Source organism: Etheostoma spectabile, chromosome 4 (assembly GCF_008692095.1).
Source record: "Etheostoma spectabile isolate EspeVRDwgs_2016 chromosome 4, UIUC_Espe_1.0, whole genome shotgun sequence".
Lineage (NCBI taxonomy): Eukaryota > Metazoa > Chordata > Actinopteri > Perciformes > Percidae > Etheostoma > Etheostoma spectabile.
This window is the reverse complement of record NC_045736.1, coordinates 20890123-20904312: the sequence shown is the minus strand read 5'-3', so window position 1 is coordinate 20904312 and position 14190 is coordinate 20890123. Positions and strand designations below refer to the sequence as shown.

The 14190-nt window shown below is 37.3% G+C and overlaps 1 protein-coding gene across 6 annotated transcripts; it reads right to left on the bottom strand.

Moving 5' to 3' along the window:
- Positions 1 to 418: 418 nt before the first annotated feature.
- Positions 419 to 13860, bottom strand: arfgap1 (ADP-ribosylation factor GTPase activating protein 1). Of its 6 annotated transcripts, none has more exons than XM_032512580.1 (14): positions 13599 to 13860; positions 10057 to 10127; positions 9496 to 9605; positions 9230 to 9401; positions 8817 to 8917; positions 8634 to 8720; positions 8444 to 8558; positions 8297 to 8353; positions 8109 to 8141; positions 6952 to 7008; positions 5415 to 5474; positions 4686 to 4741; positions 4167 to 4569; positions 419 to 4118 (listed from the first exon to the last, which is right to left on the bottom strand). In XM_032512580.1, the coding sequence occupies exons 2-13, from the start codon at positions 10114 to 10116 to the stop codon at positions 4230 to 4232; spliced, it is 1248 nt and encodes a 415-aa protein (XP_032368471.1). In that variant the 5' UTR covers positions 10117 to 10127; positions 13599 to 13860; the 3' UTR covers positions 419 to 4118; positions 4167 to 4229. The 6 variants fall into 6 exon arrangements, with proteins under 6 accessions (XP_032368471.1, XP_032368472.1, XP_032368475.1 ...); XM_032512581.1 differs by having other exon boundaries at positions 4171 to 4569; XM_032512584.1 differs by lacking the exons at positions 5415 to 5474; positions 6952 to 7008 and adding an exon at positions 7817 to 7846 and having other exon boundaries at positions 4686 to 4735.
- Positions 13861 to 14190: the final 330 nt, after the last annotated feature.

Below are 14190 nucleotides of genomic sequence, written 5' to 3'. Positions count from 1 at the left end.
AAACATGACGCATATTGTAGCATGCGCCCACTTGCTTAAGATTCTTTGTTGAATGATGATGATTCGAGTAGGACATGTTGACATGATATCATCTGCAGTGTGTATTCCCAGGCAAAGAAGATGTGCAATTATCAGTTGATACTTGCATATCGGAACAATGTCAACAATTTTCTCATTATTTTGGAGAAGGAAATATTGACCACCAACATATGACATCTCTAAATATTTCATAAGCTTGTGTAAAGAATCTACAATTTGCCACACTAGCCTATCATTTAACAACTTCTCTGTTACCCCCTTTCCCATATATTTTTTATATTGCTGAAGACATTAACCAGTAAAACAATGCTGTGTATGAAATTTCTTTCCCAAATAAGATCAACAAAAACTCTAAATTATGCACCATACAGGCAGCAAATGGCATTCACAGCACAATACATTTTTATTAAACACAGAAACCATGTGTACAAGGAAAATATCCAAAGCCTCAACCAAGTAGGTAACACTGGCTCACCTCATGGGATGACTGCTGGTGAAACTTGAAGGGGGCAAGCAGACAACTGCACTTAAATTCACTGAGGAAATGACATTTGAAACAGCTGAATGTATTTAGCTCCGCGTCACATCTCATGCATAACATCAAAAATAGTATTTCTGACAACAGCTTCATAAACAAACAGACATACCCAATCTCAAATTTTTTTCGACAGGCACAGACACTGAGCCAAACTGCTGCTCTGGAAAGTTAAAGTTTGGAATTACATTGGGTTTATAAAAAAAACATCACCTTATATCAAGACCTATTGGATGCATTTTAGTCAATTACACATTCTGCATTTGATCAGGTGAATCAATTGTACCAGTATACCCTAACATTCATCATAAAAAAGGCTATGGTATATCAGCACTACAAGCTCTTTTACAGAAGTGGCTGTTCAAATATTCGCCTTTTTAAAAAGGTTATATATTATAGCACAAAGTCTTCCATTCATTTCCTGGCAGTGTGTATGTTTTATGTCAAGCCATCAAAAAATAAAAAAATAAATGACATGAAGCTTGAATAATAGAGGGAAGGCTGAGGGTTACAATATATATTGGATGGTGATTTACTGACATGTACACCTCACTGCATCAGAGACAGACAAGCAAACTGACACCAGTATCAACAGAAAGCAATCCGCTGTTTAAGATTTTTAAACACATGACCGTACATGAACACACGACTGCAGAGGTTCACAAATGTTCCAGGAGTGATTCTTTTCTTTTTTACATCATTGCATTGTCACTGAGAATACACCAGTGCTGCAGACCCCTCTTTGTTGCTTTGCTTTAACACACTTCCCCCTTGTCAAAGACAAAATGAGAAACAGCAAAGCATGTTATAGCAGTAATAAGGTCTACATCAAAACAATGCTGATATGTTCAAAAAATAAGCAGGTTCACTACTGAAAACCGTAAACTAAATACTTTTTAGAGGTAGGAAATGGCCATGGAATAAAGTTCCCAGGCCTTCACACGTTGAAAGCTGTGAAAATAAAATGATTATTTTTACCAATCATGGAGGCCAAATGAGTACTGCCTATAGATTTACAGCAAAAAACACCCTAATACTAAACAAAAATCCAGCAGCTTTATTGCACTGGTAGACTGCTCTAAAAGAAGTTTGTCATAAACTACATGCCAATGATCAGACACCAAGCTTCAAAGAATCAGGTGCAAACCAAGGATGTTTGTAAGTCTTCTGATGTTAGTCATTAACTTAAAAAATATTAAGCAAATGTAAAAAAAAATCAAACCAAGATCTGGAGTTGGAATTGGTTTAAGCGTATTTAACTTGGGTTTAGTTTGAGTGGTTTGCATCATCACCTGAAGACTGGGCTTCTGTGGGTTAATACATGTAAAGGCAAACAAAACTTTCCAGTCATTTACAGTATGCGTTGCAGCACCTTATGTTGTAGGGAATTAAAGGCCACATAGGGAAGTTAGGTACAGCAAAATTTGGCTAATTTCAAAACCCAGACAGTTTGTTTGAATTTTAGGATTACCAGAGGCTTGTAAAATACCTAATTTCACACCATTTACATTCCCACTTGTTAAAACAATGAGCTTTTTATGATACATTTGCATCTACGATAAACAATGTGAGTTCAGCTGCCATTTCATCTGACTAAGGGATGCACTGGGTTGATTCAATTAATTTATAACAAGTGTTTGAGAGCTATGACCATCTAAGCATCCAGCGTATAATGAGCCTCATTAACATTACTTCACAATTTAGATGTTGACACAAGTGTGAAGATATCTGTGACACCAAATCCTCAATACATAATGACCAAGGTGCTGCAATGACATAGATGTGGAGAAAGGATCACACACAGTTGCTTCACACAGGATGAATTTTACAATGACCTGTCAGTTCCGTCGAGGTCAGAAGTTACAGGCTCACAGGCAAAACCATGCAGTTAACAACGTAGTCTACAGTCCCCCTCCATGTCCAGTTACTGAAACACAACCTCCACACTTGCAGAATAATGCTGCATGTAATATACAGCATTATCCTGCAATGAGAGACTTTTGTTGTCAATGATCTACTATAGACTATATATAGCCAATAGGGTAGGCAACAAATTTAAAAAAATACCAAATGTTGCATCTTCAAAATAAAATTGCAAAATGATGGATTAAACAATTGCTGAGGTCCAAGTGGCTTTCAAAATGAGACATTATTCAGTTTCTGAGCATCAGCTGGATTTATAAGATGAGTGAATACAGTCTGGCCTGACTGTGTGAACTCAATTCAAATAGTATCAGCCAGCTTCAAGGTCAGAAAAAGAAAAAAATAGATAGCATATTACAATAAATACCCCTTCTCTCCACCAGTAGTTAAAAGCTATTGGCATGTATTGTGACATTTTACTGTAATTTAATGATTCAAAGTTAGATTTTGCAATTGATTTCTGGCATATTTTTGCAGAATAATTTAAGCTGTAAAGTAAAAAAACAACAACGCGATAACTTGCTTCATGTCGCAGTATAAAGTAACATTACTTGAGGAGTTGCATAACAAAGCAAATACTAAAATGATGTTGGGGCTGCGCTTTAAAAAATATAATAACTTTGCAATGAATGTTTGAATGGGAGTTACAGCCAGGTCTTAAAATCAGAGTAAAATCAAACATTGCACCAACAAAGCAAAATAAATTTTAACAGCTCATTGATGTTAAATTAATTACATCACTTATTAAGAAAAGCTAAGTTTTAAGTCAGCATGCATTAATGTGATACATTTACCCGATGACAACTTAACACTTTAATAATTAAAAAGGGGCAATTATTGATAAACTCTATTTGTTTCGGAGAAAACCAAATTCAACTTTTAAGCATCCTGTCCCATTTTCTTTCATAATATGATAATATATCGGCTTTCAAACCCATTTGCACACTTAAAAAAAAAAAAATAGGTCCTTTAGCTCTAACTCTTACACATTAGATTCCATTTACATTTGACATATCCACGCATATTTGACTAGTGCTAGCCAATTTGTTACAGTGTTCATTTGTTCCTTTGATTTAATATATCACTTTGTGACTACAGCATCTAATTCTATCAAAAATGCTTTTTAATTTTTTTTGTTTTTTTTTTTTACAAGAACAAATTGTGCAAAAGGTCCAGGGGCAAACGAAATCTATTTGATCATCTCATTCGTGTTTAGTCAATTGTTCTGTATTTACAAGGCTTTATATTTACAATGTCAGCTTTTCTCTGTCATGCATTGTTCCTTTATGTGCTGAACTGAGAACCAATATCATTTAACCCATACAGTATGAACACTGACTTATTCACTATTAAGGGTATAATATTTGGGGAGCACAGGCAGAAAGTTATGACCACATCTACATAGATTTTTTTCTTAATTCGTTGTGATGAAGGTAATAATAAAACACATGGCTGCAAGTCAGTATAGTTGTACATTTTAGGATGATTCCTTTGATAATGAGCTAAATTTAACGCTTGGCTTCATTTATTGTTTGTTGGGTTCATAATAAATATATTTTGAATGGATTGACAGGAACTACACGAGACAGCTCTTTCCCTAAAAGTGCCAGTGAGAAGAACACACACACACAGAGAGAGAGAGAGAGAGAGAGAGAGAGAGAGAGAGAGAGAGAGAGAGAGAAATGAAGGCCAGAGTGGGAAACATGTGAGGAGATGTTTAGTTGTGAAGTCCCTACCAGTCTGCATTATCCCATGTTTCCTCAGCAGGTTTTGTGGGACTTTTCTTTGTCTTACTATCTGCGTTCTCCCAGTTGTTGTCCCAGGCTTCCCAGCTCTCCTCTGTGCTGTGTATGTTGTTGGACGCTGCTTCAGAGCCCCAATTGTCCCAACTGTCAGAGCTCTTCTTTGCAGAATTGTCTGCGATGGTCCAGCTGTCACTGCTGGGAGATTTCTTGGCCTTTAAGGAGTTGTTGCTGCCAAAGGTTTCCCAGAAGTCCTTTGCGACAGGCTGGCTTGAACTGCCCTGATATCCCTCAGAGGCATCCATGTTCTGGTAGCTCTCTCCAGCAGACCTGAACACAGTCAAAACATGAAAACATGCTTTAATAGTTCATGTTGCGTTGCACTAAATTACAAAAAAAATGTTGTATGTGGGAGATTTAAAACTGTATGAAGTTGTTATTTTTACCCATCCTCCATTTTTCCGGAGAAGAGATTAGTCAATTTTGAACCAGCTCCCTGAACCTAAAGAACAGAGAAGACTTTTATGCAGTTTTTACGTCAACTAAGTCAAAAGTCAAAAGTACTTTTACTGGTCTCCCTAAGGAGAAATTTGCATTGGACACTGGACACAACGACAAGCACAGGGTTAAAAAACAATTAAAAAACAAATATACAGTGAACATATGGGCTACTATAGCCCATATGTTCACTGTATATTTGTTTACTACACTACTACATAGTAGTACATAGTACTAATCAAATTACAACTTAAAAACAGTGGTAAAAGTGATAACTGAAGGAATCTAAACACCACAAACAATTTATATTTGTTAGACAAATGAAAATAGAAAGCTGCATTTCTAGTTATAGCAACAGTTAGATGCAGTTGTAATAAAACTGCAAACAGAGGCTTGTTTTCTAACACTTCCTCAGAAAGGTTGAGCACCAAGTACTCACCACCAGATTTATATGGCAGCAAGAAAAACAAGAGATGACAATAAATTAGAATTGGTCAAACATTCATTATCACTGCAAAACCAGTCTCCTTTGAGGCTTGCGATGTTTAGGGCCGGGGCTTAACCTCTCTAAGACGCGTAGGTACTGAGTTATAAGTGTTGGATCAGAGCTGCAGTTACTAGCTCAGGAGACTGGTTTTGCATGAGTTTACAGTTTGGCAGAGGTCTGCCCATCCTACCTTGTTTGCCAGCCCAGTGATCCCGACTGCCATTTCATCTAGCAATTTGCCATCTTTTACCTGAATGAGCCAAATTATTATTAAAAACTAACAACAACAATCTTCATCCAGATGCCTGTCTAACTTGCATGTAATAAGCAGCAGTGTTTTTTGATTGTGAGAAAAGTGATTTGTGTTTTGTTAAGGGCACTGATAATCAACATGAGAAAACAATAACATTTTGCTTGAGTCTAATGAAAGGTTATTGTTTTCAGGAGAAAATAATTTCTAGGTAAGCAGCGAAAAATCAAAGATTGTTAGAAAAGAAATACTATTGATACCTTACATCACCAATGCCAACTGTACATTAGAAGACAAAACCATTTAGTTTAATACTAGTTTGAGTCATTTGCCTTTCCACTTTCCATTAATCAAACCTAGGAAGTAATCCAATACAGCAGGTTGAAAGCAGATTTTTTAAATTAAAAAGTAAACATTTTTTATCTTCCTGTGTCTTGATTGATAAACATTTGCATGTTTTCTTTTTGCTTCACAGGAATCGTTTGGTCTCAGTAACAGACACATTCAGGAGCTGCTCACTTGACAGTAAAAGAGTTAGAACAGTTATGTGGAAACAACTCACTATGACCTCAGGGACGGTGACATATTCAGCTCATACATGTTGCCAAAAAAAAAGCTCAGACACACTGAATCTGCAAAGCCATTGAGCAATTAATTGACAATTGAAGAGCTCCAGGTTGTGTCACTTTATGTTTAAAGAACTCAACAAGGCAGTGTGGGTCTGCCGTAAGGACCAAGACTCAGGCCATTTATCTTTTGCAATTGATTAGTGAAGCTTGACCCACATTTTTTAAATTGAAGCCAAGTTAGACATTTTTAATTCAGTTGCCTTGCCATATGAATGGAAAAAATGAATTTAGTTAAGATCTTTGTATTACCCATTTCTGCTTTTATATAACGTTGTGGCCCAGCTTTAAAGCTGCGTTGTAGCATATTTCTTTTTTTTTTTTTTTTTTTTTTTTTTAAATACAGCACTAATATTACAATTGCATTTAATGTCAATGCAAGTGTAAAGAGGCTCATGTAACTGGCATTCAAAGTGAATTGGCATTTAAAATAACATGTTTATAGACATAAATTACCTTTAAAGCTAAAAACTAAATGCTTTTGAATGAGGCCCATCTGTACAAAGATTTTGGCTCCTAAACATGTTTAAATACACTTTTAAGCCTTGTCCAGGGACCGTGCTGAAAGTTCACACTGACTCAGTTCCGTTCCCAAAATAAACAGTTCACAAATGTATGCTTCTGCAAATCCCGTTACTGAGTCACTAACTGGGAGAAATTAAAAAGGTTTGATTTTTTCCTCCCGCATCCTTGAAATCGCAGCTTTTGTCGTTTAATGTAAGCTGGCATAAAGCAGATAAACTGGCACAGACAAGCAGTGTAGAAAATAGCACATTCACATCTGAAGCTGTTTTTTTCTCTAAAGCATTGTATCCCACCACCAAAGCAACAACTTCAAACATCAATGTTACCTTTTCTTGAGTGGGTTTGATAACATTCTCATTTAATGTCTGTCCTAACTCTGTGGCCTAGTTGGAAGTCAGAGAGGAGAATTCACTTGAATGAAACACAGTTTAACATTCACAGTAGAGCAAGACACTGAGCTGCTTGTTCTGCAGTAGCACGAAGTTCTGATCATGCCCATTCACAATGACACTGAACAAGCACTAGAGGGTGTAATGGTTAAAGTCTGTGTAGGTTAGTGAAAGACTAGAAGCTGTAATGTCAGATACTAAAAACACAGGATCTTTGCTTATTTTACTCTGCCTCATAAGTTCTGCACAGTAACATGCTGCACAAAATGATTAATGAGGTTTCCTTAGAACTTATTCTTGTTGCCTAATTAATAAAAATAAAACGTTGACCACACCTATATACTAAAACACCTACCAAATGTTGCTATGTAATGCTTTCAATTAATGACAGACTTAATTGTTTTTACATACCATTACACACTACAGCAGTCAACACAACTGTCATGCATGCATGGATAACCCATTGTCAATGGATGGAAGTGAACAGTTCCTGGAACATTTCTATATAAGGGGTAGGAATTAAAAGGCAAACGCCATCCAACAATACAGCTAACTGTCTTTCACACATTATCCATATATTTAAAGTATAGACACCAAGAAAAACACAGTATATCCAAGCAGAAGCACAAGAATATGGCATTCACCATTTTGAAAAATGTTTGACAAACCGTGGAGAGAAAAAAAACTGACAGACAAAACAAAAAACAAAAAAAAAGACAATGGGTAATGTGTATCTCTAAAAGATATTAAAAAAAAAAAACATGATGGAGGAAAAGCGCCATGCACCTATTATCTGCTTTACCGGTTCTGGGGGTGCTTTATAGCCCTTTAACTACATCCAAAGAAGGCAAAGAGATATTAAAGTAGTAACACAGTTATTGCAGCTTAAAGGATTTACATTATAAGGTAAGAGATTTACCAAGCAAAATGGCACACATTTTGTGAATACTATTTCCCTTAGGTAAGAGGGCACCACCCAATGAAACAGACAAAAAGGGACAGAGGAAAGCTTCAAATGTAATCCATATTCCCGACAAACAAAAACCTTTATTAGTAGTAATGCTAGCAGGTTACCCATGACTATATCATCTTACCTTCAAGGTTGCTTGGTTTGCCAGTTTAGATGTCTGTATAAAAGGGAAAAAAGACAAAAATACTAATGAATACCTTTATTTTTTTATGAGGGATGCGATTTGGATTTAAAAATTGTTATTCAGAAATTCAGACACATATTCAACACAGCACACATATGATCCAGCATTTATTGAGTCCATACACTCACATTATCTTTAGCAATAGTGGCAAACTTGCTAGCTCCAACAGTGAAACTGCTCCAACCCTGTAAAAGAAATTTGAAAATTGCCGCAGGGGAAGGAAAAAAACAAAACAAAAAGTACAACTCAGACAAAAGATGTTTATTGTGACCTACTGAATAAATAGAAGACATGGCATTGTTGATGAAGTCATCTTCCTTCTTCTCTGGGGTCACCGTGTTGCCAAAGCCAACATACCGATTCTCTTGATTCCCACTGTAGCCCCCTCCACTGAAGAAGCATAAACATTCATTTAAAACAGACATGTGCATAATAAAAGAAATGTAAAGAGTTTGAGGCTCTCACCTCTGATATGAGTTCACATCATCACTCAACCAGTCTTCAAAAGCTTTGTCGCCAGATTTCGCTGAGCTTTGTCCAGGTCCTCCAGAGCTGTATGGCAGAAACACAGATACACTGCTTTAATGCTTGTCATGTAATCTGCCAGTGCATTAGTGTGAGTGTGTTAGAAATGTCCATCACTTTTACCGATGAGAGGATGAAAGACTGGTCTTTGGTTGAGGAGATGTCCAGTTCCTGGCAGGGGATGTCTCAATGGACCACTCCTTACCCTCTGCTAAAGTCACAACCTGTCATAAACAGCGTGAATTATTCTGATGAATCACAAGAATTTAATCTCACCATTCTGAGAATATCTTTAAAGATATTTATCTTATCTGACATACACATTTACAATTAGATTTCAAATCAAGTTACTTATTTGGTCCATTTCAAAGTCAATTGTTAATGTAGTTTATTGGTTTTAAACTTTGAATGAACAAATGGATTACTACTGACAAACTACTCACATGATTTAATCCCTATATGAGATCATGGAGAATATAGACCTAGATGTGAAATGTGTGGGAAATGAATCAAACCATTAAATCAGCACACCTTACCTGGTCTCTAAAGAGTGCAGCCGCTTTGCTGTTGTATTTATCCTGTAAATTCCACGTGGGATCATAATCATCTTGGAGTTCAAGAAACATGCGGAATTTTCCATTTCCACCCGCTTTCATCTTCTCAAGCTCAATATCTTTCCACTTGTCCATGGTGACAGAGCGCACAAAACTGCAGACAGGGCAGAAGAGATAGATAACGTATTATCAGGCAGGCCAGGATCTAAAAAAATCATCAGCATCTTACTATATTCCACTATTCTTACCTGAGATGTACCCCCAGGCCCCTGTGCTTGCCAGAGCATTCAAGACAAATCCAGATCCCGTAGGTCACACTAACCCATTGAGGGTTAAAAGCCCCACACTCAAAACATAGCTGTAAAAAAAAATAAAAAAAACAAGATGCATGGACAATTCATGAATTTACACACTTGTTCAGTAAAAACTACAGAGATGGATTTAAGGACTTTTGTACATTAAAGATTTGTAGCATTACCCACATTGAGTTTTTGTCTTTAAGTTAAATAATACAGAACAATAACACACACACAATAACACACACACACGTGTACTTTTATTGCCAAAGATGCAGGCCAACAAATATGTCCACTCCACTGGCAGTGAAATTCCCACCAAAAATAACTCCCACCATTTGCGTGAAGGATGAAAGCAGGGGAATTTTGTGAGGGATTGTGGGAAGGTGCCACTTTGCAAGTCTGCCAAACACCTGCTACCTGCTGTGTGAATAATAAGGTTCCAGTGAAGTGACACTATTTAGACTAAGAACTGAAAGTTAGCAACAAGAATAGGTTGCTGTGAAGACTTACATTATTCTCGTCTTGGGTTCTCACTTCCTTCAGAACTCTCCTGGTCCTTGGACTCGCCATGTTAACCCACACTGAAAGAGAATGGTAGAACTATAATCCAAATGTAGTTGTAAAGCAGAAAACATTTGTTAAAATCTGTTCGAAAGACACAAATACTCCTGGGAATTAACACTCAGTGAGCCCAACTCTTTGTTACCAAGCTATCGCAGAATAGCCTATAATTAAATAAAATCACACATTCCTATTGCTATGGGTTGCAGCACATCCTACGTCATTTGTCAGCAGCAAGTGTGCCGCATGCTGGAAGAGTTGAGTTAACCGTTAAGCAAACATGGAGCAAGCCAAAGAGTCGGCTGTGTGGAGACATTTCACACTTGCCACGCCAACTAGTTTGACGGCTGCAATGTCTGCAAAATAAATGTTTGCACACAGGCCTGAATTACACACACATGCTCAGTACCTATACATGCACTAAATAGAGAGTTGTCAGAGTGACGGTGTTGCCCATGGAAAGGCGCCCCAAGCAGTTGGGGGTTCGGTGCCTTGCTCAAGAGCACCTTGACAGTGCCAAGGTGGTGAACTGGCACCTCTCCAGCTACCAGTCCACCATCATACTTTGGTCCGTATGTGGACTTGAACCAGCAACCCTCCGGTTCCCAACCCAACTCCCTAAGGACTGAGCAGTAGCTCCCCTCTCGAGGAGTAGTTCGAGAGGTAGTGGTTGTACCGCACAAGTACAATACTACCAACTTAATCAAGCACATCCAAAAGCACCATGCAAATTCAATACATTACATCTATGTTATCTTAGTTAGGAAAGTAATGTTTAGTTAGGAAAGTCAGAGGCCTTTAGTCTTTTCCACATGGTGGAAGGAAGGTATAAGGTGGAAGGTATACAGTTTAATATTAATTCAACAACGGTATTGGATTGGTACCGGGTGTGGACAGATGGACAAAGCCCAGGCTTCGGTATCGGGACTAAAAAAAGTTTGATCGGTGCATTCCTACCTATTGCTGTCTCTTCAAGAGAAAATCCACCCCAAAATAGGATTGACACATTTGGTCCGTTTTAATTTGTGAATTTACCCAGTGTTTATGAAGATTCAAACCTGGTTCAAAGCTGATAGCAGTGAGAGAAACTGTTTAAATGACGTCATCTAGAACAAATGTGGACCTGAGACAACAGCCTTGTTTGAGATGAACAGGCTGCAGCCAAGTTAAGTGACCAAGGCAAGGCAGCTTTAGTTGTATAGCACATTTCAGCAACAGGGAAAATCAAAGTACTTGACATAAAAACGGTTGAAATAAAATACAAACAGATAACACATGAATAAAAATTGCAGCGCAGTATAAGAAATCAAACATTAAAGAAATGAACAACCATTTAAAGAAAGGTCTGCAGCAAATCTGCAGTTTTCTGGGAGTTTGTTATGATATGTGGAGCATAGAAACTGAACGCTGCTTTCCCCTGTTTAGTTCTGACTCTGGGGACAGAAAGCAGACCTGTCCCAGATGACCTGAGAGGTCTAGGTGGTTTGTGGTGTAGTAGAAGATCAGAAATGTATTGTAATGTAGTGCCCTAAACCGTGATTTATAAACTAGCAAAAGTAGACAAAAAAAGGTGCAGGAAAACCTTCCCAGAATGATATAGGAAGTCAGCTAAATATTCATCAGACTGCTAGCTTTTTAAACGTGTCATTATAAACATATCTAACTTTTACAGGCCACAGATAATTGTTTACTGATGTAGATATTTTGAAGGATAAGCCATAATGTAAAACTCCAAACTTATTGTGAATAGGGCTGCAATTAATAGTTGTGGATTGTATTTTTAATAACTCAATTATTAGTTTGGTCAACAAAATCTGTCTAATAATAGTAAAAACTGAGAAAAATCCTCATTTGAGAGAAGCTGGAACCAGTTAATGTTTGCCATTTTTGCTTGATAAATGGCTCAAAAGATTCAACTGATGATTTAAAATTGTTGTCAACTAATCTACGGTTAATCAACAAATTGATTTTAATTGTTTCTTAAATACTTGTGCTCTTATTCTTTAATTCACGATTCATAGAAATTTCATGTAATGATCCTATCCACCACAAGAAGGTTATTGTTGCCCATGGCACTGTGATACTACAGCAAGTCAGCAGCAGGTTGTACAGCCTTCTAACCAGAATGCATTAAGCAGTGATCACCAATGACTGATACTGCTAAAACCGAAGTGATTGTGATATGGGTAGACAGCTAGAGTCATAGCTGTAATCCCTGCACAGTCTGGTGATATTTTATGTTTCTTTTTGTCAACAAATCCCATGAGAATACTAAAACCAAGAATGAACATGGTCAGTTTATTTTAAGCCAATGCTACATACACATCCTACTGCAGTAAATACCCACTCAAGCACCAAATGTGTATTAATGCACAGCTGAAAATAGTCTGTAACAAATGCATTTTTACTCCTCTTTAAATAATGATGGCTAAAATCTACAGTGCCCAGCTCTATTAGGAAGGGACTTTAGGAAGCATTTTCTTAAAGAAACTATATATTTGTATTAAATATTTACATATTCAGTAAGAAAGAATGGGCCTGGAATCCACAGACAGAGCAAGAAAGTCAGAAACCTTTATAAGAACGCATGGGTGTTATTGGTCCTTCCATGTGAATTGATGACAATAAAAATAAAGAAAAACACCAGCTTTATCCTAAACTGCTAGTTATGTTCCAACTGAAAAGGATTTAGTCTATAAAATGTGTAAAACTTACCCCCACAATTTTGCAGAGCTCAATGTGACATGTGACAAAATCTATTTTGTTTGAAGAACAGTCCAAAACCCAAATTTATTATATTTACAATAATATAATGGTCGCCTGATTTATTTACCATCTAATTATTACAGCAGTAGTTTAAAGTTACTGATGTTATTCTCCAAAAACCTCAGACACAAGCAGTACAATATACAGTACTACTTCAGTATTAAAGGATTTGAACTGCGTGGCAAGTGTGATGTTTTCACAGAGAGGCATAGTCGGGCTTTTACTGAGAGCTCTGTTCTCACTTTGAGTAACGCACGGATCCCTTTTACATAGCTAGCTAGATAGTTAGCTAGTTAGTTACAAGTTCACACCTGGAAGCTGTCCAGTACAATTTCAGCCTCTCTAACCTTTTGGGCCACCATTAACCCAAATACAAATAGTCATAATTAACCCTACCAACGATAATTATACAAACACGTCATGATGACTTCTGTCGCTTAAGGACATTTAATCACGACATGTTGAAACCAAAGCTTGAAACTAGTAGCTAGCGTTAAGCGTTAAGGTGCAGTCGTGTCAAACCAACATTACAGATGTCATTCATCGTGTTCCGTGTATATTTAACGACATACGTCTAAAATGTTATGACGTTGAAATGTCTTACTTCAGATAATCATTTATTCCCACGTTGACATCACACCAAAATGTTAAAATTTGAGTGAATTGATATGGTAACTAAAGACAAGGCTAACGTTAGCTAAGGACCGAGCTATCTGATCCGTTACCTGTCTGTGATTGATGAACCACGACGACGCTGTTCTCAGAGGGTCTGCTGGCTCCGCCGATAACGCTACGAACGCTTTTCTTCTGTGGCGGAGGCACAGCAAATATTATATTGTCACAGACTGTGTCAGGCCAACAGAAGTGTACCGTTTAAAACAGGCTGCTAATGTTAAGCACCGGTTGTCATGTTCCTGTTTGCATACGTTGGCAGTGCAGTGCATCATGGGAGTCCGTCTATCTCTTCCTTGTTTTCATTTTCTGTATTTTCCTTCTCTCTGGTGGTTTTCTCTCTCTGCTGCCCTCACTGCTTCGGAGTATACACATGCAAGTGAACAGGACCGTGCTTTTACATAAAGGTAAGGTACAAAATCAAAATCTTATTTAGCTATCGCCTCTCAATGTCAATTCTGTATTTCTTTATGCAGACATTTGCATTTTTTTTTTTAACTGAGATGTCTTTCTCCAACTAGGCTACTCCAAATGGACGTTTTGTGCATGCAGCAGACATTTTGATAATAGAATAAGCACAGGTGTAACAAATACGATGGCTCTGTTTTATTAATGTGTCTCAGTAAGCCATGCAAGTGTGTCAGT

Bases quoted from the DNA above. Each gene is read 5' to 3' on its own strand.
- arfgap1 (XM_032512580.1), bottom strand. From the start codon at position 10,116: ATGGCGAGTCCAAGGACCAGGAGAGTTCTGAAGGAAGTGAGAACCCAA. The intron at 8,721-8,816 runs GTAAAAGTGATG...TCTGCCATACAG, and splicing joins AGTCTTTCATCCTCTCATCG to CTCTGGAGGACCTGGACAAA. The intron at 8,142-8,296 runs GTGAGTGTATGG...CCTTTTATACAG, and splicing joins CCACTATTGCTAAAGATAAT to ACATCTAAACTGGCAAACCA.